A 15,690-nucleotide genomic window follows, 5' to 3' on the forward strand; every position below is an offset into this window, starting at 1 on the left:
GTTTAAAAAAGTATATTGTTCTAGGCTCCTTGATAGAACATTTCATATTTAGTCTCAGATGAAAGAGTATCTAAGCATTCGATTAGTGAGTAGTTCAGCGGTACAGATTTTTTGTCTAAATATTGTTCTACCAGAGACACCGTGGGAACCATAGCAAAAACTATTAGATGTCGTTTTCACGCAATGATTACGTAGTCAGAGTTGCTATTTAGGATCAAACTTGCCAGAAAAACTTTAGAAAAATATTTTCACCTATATATTACATTTCTGTCAAATTTGAATTTCAAACATTTAATCATAGTGGCAATTCGGGCCGCGCAATCGTTTCATGAAAACGGCATACGGCATTTCTCATATATTGCTGACTCGATTCTCACAAACTTAGTCCTAAATGAAGGGTATAGTATTCACATTGATTGCTATCGAATTTTATTTGAACGAACTATTGGTTTCGGAGTTGAGTAGAAGAATCCGATCACACGTGAATTTTCCATATAAAACATTTTACCTTTCTCATATAGAAATGTTATACAATCACACTGAAAAAGAGAAAGAGGCCGAAACTTTTACCGTTCTGTGAAATCCCATGACTTTGGAAGAAATCAATCGACACGAGAGACACAGGACACACCTCTATGGACGGCTGCTGCACAACTAGGATGAAGATGGACTGTGACAAGCATATTTGACATCCACTGTGCAATGGCAATGCTGTCCACACAGCGGGTATGCCCTAAGCAGCATTAGCGAGGGGTCTTTTAGCTGCTAGGTAATTAAGTCTTCACCTCACACGTTCGACTCAATTCGTTGAGTTCGACAAATGTGTGTGTGCTTATGAGTGTGTATGTGTGCATGTATACAAACAATCGCACATCGTATACTCTAAGATGGATGGAACCAATTTTCTAAAACTTAGTTTCAAATGAAAAACATAGGTTTCTATTGAATTTATTTCTGATACGACATCCGGTTCCGGAGTTATTGCATGAGAGGTGTGGTAACACAGTAAATTCCCATATAAACTGGAACCACCATGATACCTGATGCAGAACTTATTAAAATTGGTGCTTAATTACATAGATTTAAATATTAGTAGTTGCTTTGATCACATTGGCCTCCTAGGACGGTCTTGACCCCCGGAGAACTTGCCAATATTTACTATTTATTTGACACCTATTCCTCAAAAAATCTTGACCGATGTCCATTATCTTCCAAATTTTAAATGATTGATCCTACTCTGACTTTAGTTAGTTTGTGTGGTTCCATAGGAATTTCCCATATATCTGTTCCATCATAATACTTAAACGGTTAAAATCTATAAAATATGAATATTGCAACCATGGCAAATAAATTGATTTCGACCGAAGTTCTGACAACATTGCCCACACCGACTGTCAAATGAACTTTGTGTTGTTTTGGTTTCGAGTTATTAGTGGATACGCGAAAGTATCTCGATTACAAAGTATGTTCGTTGTGCTGCTGTAATACGGTGCTAAATCCTTATGCATCCTAAATATTATTAAGTTCGCAGGGAAAGCGTTCGGAAATAATAATTAACGGACTGTTCTGTAGAGTCGCGAAACTTGAACTGACACTGCCAGCAGCTTTATTCGAACTCTGACTTTTCAGAGTATTTGGTTCTCTCTCATTCTCACTCTATATCTCTCTCGAATGGGTTCGGACGATTAACGGGTCATAACAGTCCTCACCCCTTAAATTTGAAAATACAATTCGAAATATCTTAAACAATTCATTGAACTTAGTAAACTAATTTTGAAAGAAATTCACTTTTTATGCTTATTCTTCTTATTCTTGTACTTATTAGGTTTTCGTTCTGAGCGCCTGATAGCCTGTTTTGAGCTGTTCAATATGAACGACGAATGCCACGAATCAGTGTCCGGGGCCTGTACTGCTGCCGATCTCTCCATCTCTCCACACCTTTGTGTTCTACATCGTTTCTTTTCAGGAAATCCTCGAAAAATTTTCTCTTCACCTTCCTCGCCATCATAATCGTCGCTGTCACTGTCCGGCCATGCTCGCTTTCGGCTTGTAGTCGGTTCGTACACTTTTTCGGGTTGTCGGACTATGACGGCTCCGCTCCTCCTGAGCGATTTATCCGGCCTTATCTGGCTTCGGTGTGCTATCACCTTTATGTCGCCAAGGGCGATCTGAAAGATATTTTTGGAAATTTTCATTAGAAATTGCCCTTTGATCCATCGTGAAATATCATGAGGATTATGACTTTTGTACCATAGTACGTCTCCAATCCTCAGATTGCTTAAGTTATCGGGATCATTTAGATCATTCTCAGATTTCTGAGAAGTATCATCAGGTGGAATCGTACGTTTGAGCGATTTTGTGTAGTGTCTCTTTGGGTTCACTAAGTCTAGAATAGTCTTTGGTTTAAACGAAAATATTCTTTCTGATGGAAAGCGTCCATCATCTGTCAAACAAGAGTTACGATACGTCAATAAAAACAAATTTACTTGATCTTCTAAATCTAATTTTTTTACGTCTGGGTCTAAAAAGAATTTTTTTATCACATCCTTTACGGTTCTCACCGACCTTTCGGCTTGTCCATTGCTAGAGGGATTATAAGGTGGACTTTTCATGACCTTTATACCTTGCTTTTCTAGGAACTCCACGAAAACGAATGAATTGAATGGTGGGCCACCATCGGTAACAATTACATCGGGTAGACCAAACCTAGCGAAAAACTCTATGAACTTTTTCAAAACTTTCTTAGTATCGGTCCCTTGCTTCATCCAGATAACCTCTATCCATTTGGAAAAGCTATCTACTATTAGCAGAAAGGATTTCCGGTCAAAGAAAAAGAAATCAGCATGTATTCTGCTGAATGGTTTGATTGTAGGAATCCACGATGAAGTTACCTTAGGCTTTGGAACCACCGCCATTCTATTACAAGCATCACAGGAATTCGCAAAACGCTCGATATCCGCGTTAATGCCGTACCAGTAGACTGATCGACGAGCCATTTGCTTCATCTTCACCACCCCCGAGTGATTTGCGTGCAGCAATTTAAGCATCCCGTTTTGCATCGACTTAGGAATTATTACTCTATCCTGATAGAGTAAACAACCATCTACATATTCCAAGTCTTGTTGATTTGAGAAAACGTTAATAAATTGCCTATCCAACCTTTCGGGCCAGCCATTGTATAAGAATGAAATCTCGAGTAGTTTTTCAAATGGACGTAAGTAACATTGAGAGCCTCTCTTTGTTTACTTTCTCTTTCGTTTATTACGACGTCATTACAACACTTTGTACTAATTTTCCAGTACATATCGAAAGCCGACGGTTTTTACTACAATATTATGCAAAGAGTAGAGTAGTAAATGTTGAAATGGCCGAGTAATGAACAGAAGAGAAAGACCTCAAAGAGAATCTCTCATTGTTACTTACGTCCATTTGAAAAAGTACTCGAGAAATAACTTGCTGCAGGAAAACATCCTTCGACGTTTCTTTAGCTACCTACTGGAAATTCCTGGCTGAAGTTAATATTGTTTATTGTCCCATGATCAAGTGTCCTGGGAACGTCGTGACTCAAAGGGAATCGCGAACAAAAGTCAGCGTTCCCCATCTTAGTAGATGGTTGGTATTGTATATCAAAATCGTATACCGAAACCTCTAAGATAAATCTCTGCAACCGTGTAACAAAAATCGCATGCTTACCAGTTTTCCCAAAAATTCCCACCAAAGGCTTATGATCGGTGAATACTGTGAACCTTTGTCCATATAAATACTTGTGAAATTTTTTTATTGTGCAAACCAACGCCAAAGCCTCTAAATGTAAAATGGGATACGATTTCTGAGCTGAGTTGAGTGAAAATGAAGTAAACGAAATTGGCTTCTCGACTCCGTCAATTACATGAGCTATCACTCCGCCCAAACCATAGCTTGAGGCATCAGAAACCACCACAATAGGTTTCTGTGGGTCATAATATTCAAGCAAATCTGCCTTCATCAAGGCATTTTTACTCTTTTGAAAAGCCTCGTCACAATTGGAATCCCAAACAAATTTCACATTGTTCTTTAACAAGTTATACAGATTATACAGTTTGGAAGATAAACGAGGGATAAACTTGCTGTAGTAGTTTATTAAACCCAAGAAAGACTTCAGCTCAGCAACGTTTTTGGGAACCGGAGCATCGCGAACTGTTGCAATTTTGTCGGGACATGGAAGGAGGCCTTTTCTGTAATAATATGACCTAAGTACGGTAAATTAGATACGAAAAACTTGCATTTACTCCAGTTGACTTTGATGTTGGCATTTGCCAATCGTTCTAAAACTTTGAATAATTTCTTTCGGCAGTCTTCAATATTTTTCCCAGCAATCAAAACATCATCGAGGTAAACGAAAATGCAATCATCCAAACCCGCTAAAACTTGCTCCATTACTTGCTGGAAGATCGCAGCACTAGAGGAAGCCCCTTGAGGAAGTCTATTGTAAGTAAATAGTCCTTTAACTGTGTTAATAACAACGAATTTTCTGGAATTTTCCGATAATGATAGTTGCGTATATGCTCCCTCTAAGTCTAAAGAACAGAAGACTTTACATCCTGCTAGATTCGCAAATAAATCTTGTGCTAAGGGCAACGGATACGTGTTTGGAATGATCAATTTGTTGATTGAAACCTTGCAATCAATGACTAACCGAATTTCTTTGTTTTTCTTTACAACCACAACAACTAGAGAAGCATATTCACTCGTTTTAATTGGAGTTATTACCTTTTCTCTTTCTAGCTTTTCTAAGTGTGCAATCACCTGATCCTTCAATCTATAAGGGACATTGTATGCTTTTTTGAAAATGGGTTTGTCCTCTTTCAGTACCAAATCAGCTTCAAACCCAGCTATTGGCGTAGAAAAATCTTTTTCAAACACCTTTGCAAACTTTACCTTGATTTCCGAAACCATTGCTTCAGTATTAATTGGCATATTTATGCTATTGACACCTGACCAGTTTGCAAAGAATTCCCTCCATTGTGGATAGAAGACATCCAACCATTTTCTCCCAAAAAGAGGAATAAAATCCATATTCGAATCCAAAACAATCAATTTCAACATTTTCATAATTCTTCCAAGCATGACTTGCACCTTAACCATGCCCTTAATACCCAATTTAGACCCATTGATCACAACTAAATTCTTAGTACAAACACTCAACGGTTTACTCAAAAGTTTTTTATAAACACCATAGCTCATAACAGTGACGGCTGAGCCACAATCGATTTCCATCTTCACGGTTTTGTTTTCGATTGTCACCTTAATATAACATGGCTCACTAATTTTATTTAAAAACGTCACATTCATGCAGTCATAGTCACCTGAGTCGCTGTCGGAATCGTCGCTGTCGTCGTGTCTTGCTCTCATCCTGTTCAATAATTCCGATAACATCTTATCGCTGCTCGGACCCGGCTTGGACTCTTCCACCATGTTGACGGCGTCCTCTTCAAATTTTTCAATTTGAAGCATCTCTTCCGCACATGTCCATGTTTGCCACAATAATCGCAAACTAAATCCGTGTTTTGGTTCTGCTCCCTACGCCTCCAAGCACCAGGACGAAAGCTGAAAACCCTGCCATCACTGCGGTTCCTGCTTCTACTGCTACTACGACTCCGATCTCTGTTATTATAAGAGCCCCTTTGCTCGTATTGACCCCTCCCGGATGGTCTTGAACCTAATCTGGTTTTAACGGAACCGCGAATGGAAGCAACCTGGCCAGAATGGCCTGACTCATTTAACAACTTCGATCTATTTGCTGCCATCTCCCAGGTGTACATAATTTTTTCTGCTGAAGCCATCGTCAGATTATCCTCAGTCAACAACTTCTTCTGCAAATCTTTATCGTAAACCCCCATAATGTATCGGTCACGAATGGGCAATTCCTTAAAATCGCCGAAGCGGCACTCCTGTGCCAAAAGCTTCAAGGCCAGGATAAAATCTTCCATACTCTCATTAGGGTGCTGCACCCTGCTATGAAATTTAAATCGCTGTATGGAGTCCGACTCCGACTCCGACTTGTCGTATCTTTCCTTGAGCTTCTTGACGATTTCGTCATAAGTCAAGGTTTGAAGATCGACACCTGGATACAGGAGTTTCAACTCATCAAACACCTGCTGCCCACTGAGATAAATCAGCTGGGCTTTTTTATCTTCAGCCTTCACTTTACTAACTTGAAAATAAAATTCCAAACGTTCTACCCAATTCCCAAAGGAAGTACCATATACATATGGGTCAACTGATGCTATTACATTTGAGGCCATTGCTTTATATTGTTAAAAAAATGGAATAGAAATCACAGAAATAAAACACAGGAATTAAAAAAAATGCCCTTTGTCACTTACGGAAATGCACAATGTAGTAAATTTAAAAAAAAATAATGCTCGCTTACCGCACTGCCGGTCTTGAGTCTCACCCTTCTCAGTTTGCTTACTGCAGTCACGAGAAACTAATCCCCGCTCTCGAAAGCTTCGCCGCACTTGTGTTTTATGCTCCGGCTATCTCTATCACCAGTTGATAGCACGGTAAAAGCTCACCTTTCGATATCGTTACCGTACCGGGCACTCACTACAACCAGCGAAAGTATATAAGCGGTAAACCAGCAGCTCGATGTGATAACTTCAATGCACCAGGACGAATCCACCTTTGCGGAACTCCCTTTTTTTTACACACTTCACTTTTTATAATGCACACGCGCCACGGAAAATCACAAAATTTTCTCTCGTCGCCAGTTATTAAGTTCGCAGGGAAAGCGTTCGGAAATAATAATTCTCGAGTACTTTTTCAAATGGACGTAAGTAACATTGAGAGCCTCTCTTTGTTTACTTTCTCTTTCGTTTATTACGACGTCATTACAACACTTTGTACTAATTTTCCAGTACATATCGAAAGCCGACGGTTTTTACTACAATATTATGCAAAGAGTAGAGTAGTAAATGTTGAAATGGCCGAGTAATGAACAGAAGAGAAAGACCTCAAAGAGAATCTCTCATTGTTACTTACGTCCATTTGAAAAAGTACTCGAGAATTAACGGACTGTTCTGTAGAGTCGCGAAACTTGAACTGACACTGCCAGCAGCTTTATTCGAACTCTGACTTTTCAGAGTATTTGGTTCTCTCTCATTCTCACTCTATATCTCTCGAATGGGTTCGGACGATTAACGGGTCATAACAAATATGTAGCTATTATTTTCATTCTTTAAACATGTCAGATCGAAAATGCTCTGAGATTATCTTCAGATTCTGTGATTTCTGTCCCAACATACTTTAAACTTCTTCATCAGATCCAATGACCGACAAATTTGCACCTATTAAATACATCTGATCAGATTTGATAAATCGAGACATTTAATTTAGTAACACCCAACTACGTGTAAGAAAATATGAAACAATTTCGAACATTTTTTGTCTTGAGAACATCGGTAGGAATACATTTCGATTTTCGTCCTATTTTGTTCTTTTCTGTTTAAGTACGATTTAAATGTGATATCGTTTAGGTGTGTATACTACGTGATGTATTTGGTTATGCGTAATAATCACTTTACTCGGTCCACTCTCGATAACACGGGGCAATTTTTATGATTTCAAATCGAACAATTTGCCTTCCTCATATAGAAAGGTTATGCAATCGCTCCAAATATTGACTTTTTGACCTAGGCCCGGATAGCCGAGTCTTATATACCATTAAACTTAGTTCGACAAGATCGGAAAATGTTTGTGTTTGTATGTGTCTATGTGACAAATAATATTGCCTCTGCTTTCCGAGAGATGGCTGGACCGATTTGGCACAAACTTACTCTTGAATGAAAGGTACAATCTTCTCATCGCCTGCTATCGATTTCGGTTCGATCGGGATTCCAGTTCCGGAGTTACGGAGGTACCACTATCATACCATTATCACCATTATCACACTATCAAAATGATGCAAAATTTATTAAAATGGGTGCAAATTAAAATACTTAAATTATGTAGAAGTACAAAGTGTACTAAAAATGTAACAGACATTTCCACAATTATATTTAACATCACCAGCCAATTTGAAGACATGAGAAAGGCACAATTCACCACTAGGTGGACTAAAACAGGTTTTGCTCTTGTAAATACAGTCAAAATTTTTGGCACATATTTTAGTTGTTCACTTTTGTTATTGTATTAATTTATGAATAATTCGTCAGTTTGAGATTACAGAACTGAAAGTTATGGATTTACATGCGTACTTTGATACATTCAATGAATTGTTATAACATTTAACGCATAGAAAAAATCCCCAAACAAGTAATGTTGAAAAAATCCTACTTATTTCGTCACAAAATACAAACATACATACATATATACAGGCCAGTTGATGCCCGTTACGAGTGGTATTTTTTCTTGTAGTACTTTTCACTATCTTTCTCGTCGAATCGAAATGTCTTCCACATATTTCCACATCTTTTAGTAATTGACGTTAAAAATGGCGACATTTTAACCCACCTTATTTAAGAACTCAGTTTTGAAATAAAAAACGTTGACGTCAATAAATATCTGTACTTTCTTAATTCCAACAACGTCATAGAATTGCAAAAATCTCAGAAATAAGTTATAATGAAAAAAATGATTTTTTGGTCGCCTTCCACAAACAACGCGCTTTATCTCAACACCATTATATTTTGGAGAGTTTGCATGTTTAGCAAGTTTTCTCGTAGTAGAATTTTCTATTACTTTGTCATTGGCACCATGACTCTATCTCGAAAATTAGTAGAAATAAATGTTCTATGTGACTTTTAGGTGGATTAATCTCAATTTAGTATACATTAAAAGAAGGACTTCTATTTTGAAAAAGGTATCCTAACACACCAAATCCCAAAAACACAAACTTCTAGAGCACAATTAATTAAACGCACGTTTTGGTACCACTGTGCTGCCCATATATGCATAAGAGTCCCATATTGAAAAACAGCAAGCCGAGAAAAACGCTATTCAAGATTTACATTTTTCATTGAGCCTTATGGATGGGACAACCATGTTTTGGTATTTTTTTCGATATTTTTTGAACAAACCTGGTAATCTTTTTTGTGCATTATGATTCAGTGGTGATACAGAATACAATCCAACAGATATCTCATTTTCGACAAAAATCCATATGGGAATCTTATGCTTATATGGGCAGTGTGCAGTGGAGTAATTTAAAATGTAATTTATAATCAATAAGATTCCGAAAATATTTTGAAAAAACAGTTCATGAAAGCGGAACCAGAGTCAAAAAGCTTCAAGTATTCCGAATGAGAATCGTGCTAATTTGACTGGGTGAAATGCAGTTGGCTGCATAACAGGTCTTTATCAAAAAAGCTATGATTTTGCTTTCTTTACTTTTACTTTCCGTGAAACTGTATCCTGGGTAATGGCGCACAAAACCCACACTCAAATGGTCGTTGTTAAGTCAGACCGGACTAAGTCGCAAAATCTTAAAAAGGGAGATAATAATAGCACTGGATAAAGCATTTCTTCAGCTGTATTTGGTTTTCATTAGATTTTAAATATGTTACAATAAGCAAGAGTTATGGCAAAAATTAATTTCAAATTACGTACGTAAAGGATGCTGCGATTCAAACATCAAACTCATTTTGCTCTAAATCAACACGATGTTACTTAGTCCGGTCTGAATTAACACCAACCAAATGTCTGACAGAGATAGATGTATCGAGTAGTTAATAAAACATATCTATAAAATCAAATAACAAATCCAATGGCATAGAGACAATAAAATTAAAAATTTGCTTCGAGATTAGGCAACCACACAGAACCCTTCACTTATTCGCATTATCTTAATTTGTTCACTAGATCACTTAATCATGACACACATATACTATAGTTACTATATTCATAGTTAGGGGGAGACACTGTGCGGAGCCAATTGAACATGTCAAATGCCGGAGCCAATCGAGCATGACGTCACATATCATGTTCTTTTCGGATGTTTATGGAAAAGGTATTGTGATTATGGTTATTAATTTTTTTACTTTTTCCTTGTGTTATCGAGCGTAGAGAAAAGAAAACGAACAAAAAAATCTGTAACACCAAGACATATCCGTACAAGTATGAAACAACATCATATCATCGGATTCGTACATGTAAAGCTCTTGCTGACGACATCAACAATGGAACTATTAAGCTAGAGCTTGAACATTTGCATGGGATGCCAGAGTTTCCTTCCTGGAATAAGAGCTGCTAGTTTTCCGGCTTTTGTGTCCGCCTAACTATGAATATAGTAACTATAACATATACCTACTGCCGCTATACGAATAAATGTCCCATATGCTGCCATATACACATGGAACAAATATGCGTGGAGCGGCAGTATCCAAATTAACAAAAATATCAGTCTAGTGAACATGCCCGCGGAATATTTCAGGACTCATGGAGTTTATTACATTTCCGAAAAAAATACATTCGGAAAATCTGTTTATTAAACAGTCGAGAGAAACATTTGAAACGAAAGATTTCAAACCATAGGTGCTGATCAGATCTACGAAGGTTCAAATTGAAACATCCTAAGACTTGATGCAAAGGCTAAAAAAATAATTGCATTAAGATTTATAGAGCGAGAATGCCTCAATGTCGAATATTTGGAATGAAATGCTATAAGCAATTCACAATCAGTTATGGATATATTTAATCCAAAAAACTATAATTTTATTTCATTATGTCAAAAATAAGTAGCTTTGTTTACTACTTTGCTACTTAATTTGAGATGTTTTTGGTCATACCAGCATACAAACTCATTTATATTTCACCAAAGCTTTAAACATAGATTGTTGCTTATGGCACAAAAGATCTTACAGTTATTTCACGGGAAACCCAGTCATAGGAGCTTTCTTCTTCAAAAAGGTACTATTACTAACAGGTTTACGTTAAATACTGATAATTTAAAATAATATATCCGCTATCTCTTCTCTATAGATGGAAGAAACCCATTATTCTACAAACGAAGAACTACAGGCCACACTTCAGGAGCTTGCCGATTTACAGTCACAAATAATAGAACTACAGAGCGACAATGAACGCTTGGCAGAGGAGAAAGATGTAATTTTCCAGTCTCTGTGTCGCCAAACTGAAAAACTGGAAGACTCTCGAACTCAGATTGGAACTCTTCAAACACTATTGTTAAGAGAGCCAAATCAACAAGATGGTGGTTCTACGGAACGTGAACAAAAATTAGTAGAGCTGTTGAAAAATGCTCAAGAAGAGAGAGAAAGTCTTATGTTGAAACAGGAAGAATTGAATTCCGAACTAAACGAAATTAAGGTGGCCTTGGAAGATAGAACCAACGAGAAACTAAGACTGCACGAGCGAATCGGTGTGCTCGAATCTACTATTGATGCAACAAATGCCGAAAGAACTGAAATTGATACACAACTGTTGCAATCCAAAGAGGACAGCTCAGTGAAACAGATCGAAATTAGTCGGTTGACGACGTTATTGGAAAACGCGCGAGCTAAGATCGATGAACTAGAACAAGATCGTGCCTTGGGTGACAAGTCTGACCTAAGAGAGCTTTTAGATACCGCAAGAAAAGAGAAAGACGCATTGGAAATTCAAGTAGCATCGCTCCAGGAGCAATTATCGATTAGTCAGTGTGAGATTCAAAAACTTAAAGATCAACTAGCGAGAATAAGCGAAGAATGTAAAGTTGTAAGAAATAATGCAAAATGTGTTATATCTGATTTGGAGTACAAGCATGAGACGATTAAACAAGAAAAAAATAAAATTGCCAGTGATTGTCAGCAACTACAGGAAAATGTAAACGAATTGCAGGTATAATCACTTTCTAACATTTGGACTGGAAGCATTAATCATAATTTTCTTACATTTCAGGTTCAGAACAAATGTCTCGCCGAGGACAAAGCACAGTTGGAAGCTTTACTATCCGAGACTCAGCGACATCTAGGAGACACAGAACGATTGCTTGCAGAAAAGACTGATGAATTAAACCAAGAGATTAGTTTAAGGAAACAGGAGAGTGATGAGTGGGAACGATTCCAGTCGGATTTGTTGATGACAGTACGCGTGGCCAATGACTTCAAAACTGAAGCTCATAATGCACGGGAACAATTAGCGCTGGACAATAAAGCACTTCGTGAGCGTATACGCATCATGGAGCAGCAAATCGAAAAGCTAAATAATCGTAAGTATATTGTTAACTATCTACCATAGTAGAAACTCTAATATTTGATCTGCAAGCATGTTTAGATAGTACAACCTATTCGCTATGCAATATTCTGAAATAATAACAAAAGCGGTTTTTTGTTTATGTTTCTTAATTCTTTATAACGTTAATATTTGCGCTCAAGTTGTTTTTACACTGGGAATGCTTACCACCGTAATTAAAAATCCGTTTTAAAAACAAAAGTCGAACTGTATTTCTGATAAAATTTACAAAAATAGAATGTGGTAGACGAGCACGCAGGCTCTCGATATTTACTAATTAAACTAGGTAACCATTGCACAACTACGAAGAATTGATCCGCAAGTGACAAAGACTGACTTGAGTGTAGTTGCATGTAGTAAGGATAATGGATAATTTCGTATTGTTTGAATTGAAGTACTCACTTTGCATGCAGGCCCTTTATTCAGTTTGATATATTACTATGTATAACAATCCTTTGTGCATGATTTTTCACAGATGTTGGTAAAAATGTAGAAGGGAAGGAATGTGCCTTATATACAAGTTTCGAAAAACTAAACGATCTCAAGAAGGGTTTATCCGCATCTATTGAAAATCTGGATACATATGATAGGAACGTAGATGAGTTTTCCAATCAAGTTAAACTGTTGCGAAATCAGATGAATTCATTCACATTAAAGGAGGATCGCAACAACTTAACTATGACAAATTTACAAACTAAACCCCTAATTGAAAAACCTTTTAACTCAGAAGATGAGCAAAATCATGAAATATTCGAGACATTGCCGCCTCTTCCGACTTCTAAACCACCCAAAATGTCAGTCCGGTTCATAGAAGATGATAAAAACATGCATATTGGTCCAATCTTGGCTGAGTCTAACCGTTGTTCCTATGAAATAGAAAAAATCAACAGCCTTCCCTGGCAAAAAAGACAGGAGTTTCGAAACGTCACTCCCGGATTAATAAGTACTCCAACACAAGATGTAACATCAAGCCCTTCATCTAGTACAGATTCACCTGTAAATTCGTCACCAGATCCAAATTTTCGCCCGATTGCAATTTCCAGAAGCAATGAGAATCTAACGCATCAAAATATCCGATTGGTTAGACCAATACCTTTATTCGCCTCTGCCAGTGTTCAAGATTTACGACCAAATTGCTCTGAGAAGCAGGGAAGCTTGGATTCCATGTTCTATTCAAAAAGCTCGGATGATCTTATTCTTCCAGATATTGACGGAATGACAAAAACAACAAACTTAGCCAAGTTCAAAAAATATCGTTGTAATAGATCAAGTAGCACGAGCTTAAGTAATCTTAGCACCAAGGACGATGAATCAGAATCACTGTATGCAAACATGTCGTTCAGTCATAAGCCAATATCACATGAAAAAAATCAAAACGCAACCAACAAGAAACCCAAACCTTTACCACGTACAGATAGCATATATGAACTGGAAGAAACCACCGTTAAAACTACTAAACCAAAAACTTTGGTTTACGTAATTGACAAGTTAACGAATGAGTTTGTGCTCACTGACGACATGCAGGAAAAACCGTCCGCCAGACAAAAAGAAGAATATTCTCGGAAATATCGCGAATGTGCGAATGCTTATGATGATGTCGAATTAAATCAATTAAAAAAAACTTCTTTCGTATTGAACAAAACAAAATCTGCTAACCCAAAAGAAGGTACCGTTGGAGGGAGGTGGAGTAGTGATACTGAAAAGTTTAGTAAGTCTTATATCCTGCATGTAATCCGTTGAAGTCTTCGTCTCGCTTTCTCTCGTTGCTCTGTGTTGTTTCGTATCATTTTCTTATCACCTGATTTATGTATTCCATACTACCATGCTGTGGTATTTCTGGGTAATACACCATCTTTCCAGTTTCAATGTTTACATTTCACCAATGTTATAGAAATGTAATAAAATTTGTAATAGTCCGAATCCAAGGTAGTCAAGCATAATAGTAAAGACGCATACTTTCATTACAGTAGTCGCATCAACGGAATCCCACCAATCCATCTTCAATACAGTTCAACAAGAGATGGCTGTGAGGCGACAGCAAAAATCAGCCATACAGCGACAAGACTCTCGCTTGTCGGTGAAAAGTCTAATTGAGAGTATCGAAAATTCCGCCAAACAGGTAAGTAAAAAATAAATAGAAGTACCATTCATTTCACGATTAAAAAGTTAATTCTGTTAAATGTCTTCCGTATTGCATTTCCTTAACCTGATATGAAGCTTACGCTAACAGGTTGTCGTTGCAAATAAACATAAAAAATGCAAAAAATGATATAAAGAAAATGCATTATCATGAGTTTAAGTTTATTTCCAGTACAAAAATGGTTAGAAAATTTCAAGATAATGATATTTGTTCTTGCTTATATCAACCATTAGTCAGAGAAAAAAGCTTCGCGAAGGTTTTAAATCATGTTTTGCAATTCAATAAACAAAATGCTTCAATAAACACTCACTTAACAAATAACATATATAGCGGTCTCAGATACCTATTTGTTAATTTTTTTTTTTCGTAAATTCGTTGGTCGATATTCCAAGATTGTCGATAAAACTAATTTGCTACTTTGCCGATAAGATGAGATTCGAATGTTTATGCAATATTTCTTTGGTCAAACTTTTTTAAAATTAATGATAACGTTAAATACCACAGAAAACAACTAAGGCGTTTGGAAATCACTTTCGCTGGAATGCGTTTTTCCGAAAGCCGTCGTGTACTGATGCGGCGTTTCTTGTTTCGCGACACGATTAACCATGGTTTTCTCCGGAAATATAGGACCTACAACATAGTTTCATGAATTAAAATGTTTGTAAATTAATGCTAAAATAAATTCAAATGCACGATGTAGTGACCGAACCTAAATTCTGCGCAATGGAAAAACTGAACTGTTCTTCCTGAATTTCTTCAAGTGAATCAATTTTCATACCAAGTTCGTTGCTAACCCATCTAAACATGGTATGTTCGCACGCTTTGATCATTTACTGACTGCAGTCCCAACATGTATGAAGGAATATAATCAATTAATAAATGGCTTCATAGAAAGCTAGATAACTATTAATATGTGTTAAATCATTATATACAAATTGTAATAGTTCGATTTATTTCATTAGTTTTATTTATTACAATTATTTATTTATTTGTTTTAGTTTTATTACATTATCATTTGTTCTCTACATTCGCCTTCGTGTCTACTCTAAAGAAAAACATTATATATAAATTTATCGTCATATTTCGCTGGTCTTTTGATAGTATCTCTTCTGCGCAAATCTCTAGAAGACGAAAACTTAAGCGATATATCTGGATTTCCGTCTGATAATTCCACTGCAGTATCCGTTGGAATATCGAGAAATTCATCCGATAGTTTGTTTGCTTCTTCACTCATACATTCGATAGCCTTTTTCACTTCCTGGATATTGCGTGCATATTGTATACCATTTTTACTCATTACTATAATCTTCGCACCGTCCCTAGCTATTACCTTATACCGCTCG

The 15,690-nt window shown here is 36.9% G+C and overlaps 1 protein-coding gene across 15 annotated transcripts in view; it reads left to right on the forward strand.

The window, feature by feature from the left end:
• The window catches only part of LOC131683361 (cytospin-A-like), a 258,651-nt gene that overhangs the window by 205,518 nt on the left and 37,443 nt on the right, over window positions 1-15,690 (forward strand). For 12 of the 15 annotated variants that reach the window (XR_009304514.1, XM_058965273.1, XM_058965272.1 and 9 more), the window contains 4 exons: window positions 10,960-11,814; window positions 11,875-12,184; window positions 12,683-13,915; window positions 14,175-14,326. Coding sequence is in view for 14 of the 15 variants with exons in the window: in XM_058965273.1 (XP_058821256.1) it covers window positions 10,960-11,814; window positions 11,875-12,184; window positions 12,683-13,915; window positions 14,175-14,326 (2,550 nt within the window). In the remaining variant the exon portion in view is untranslated. The remainder of the gene's footprint in view (window positions 1-10,959; window positions 11,815-11,874; window positions 12,185-12,682; window positions 13,916-14,174; window positions 14,327-15,690) is intronic. The other 3 variants (XM_058965285.1, XM_058965286.1, XM_058965284.1) reach the window with 2 other exon arrangements.

Source organism: Topomyia yanbarensis, chromosome 2, assembly GCF_030247195.1.
Source record: "Topomyia yanbarensis strain Yona2022 chromosome 2, ASM3024719v1, whole genome shotgun sequence".
In the NCBI taxonomy this organism is placed as follows: Eukaryota; Metazoa; Arthropoda; class Insecta; order Diptera; family Culicidae; genus Topomyia; species Topomyia yanbarensis.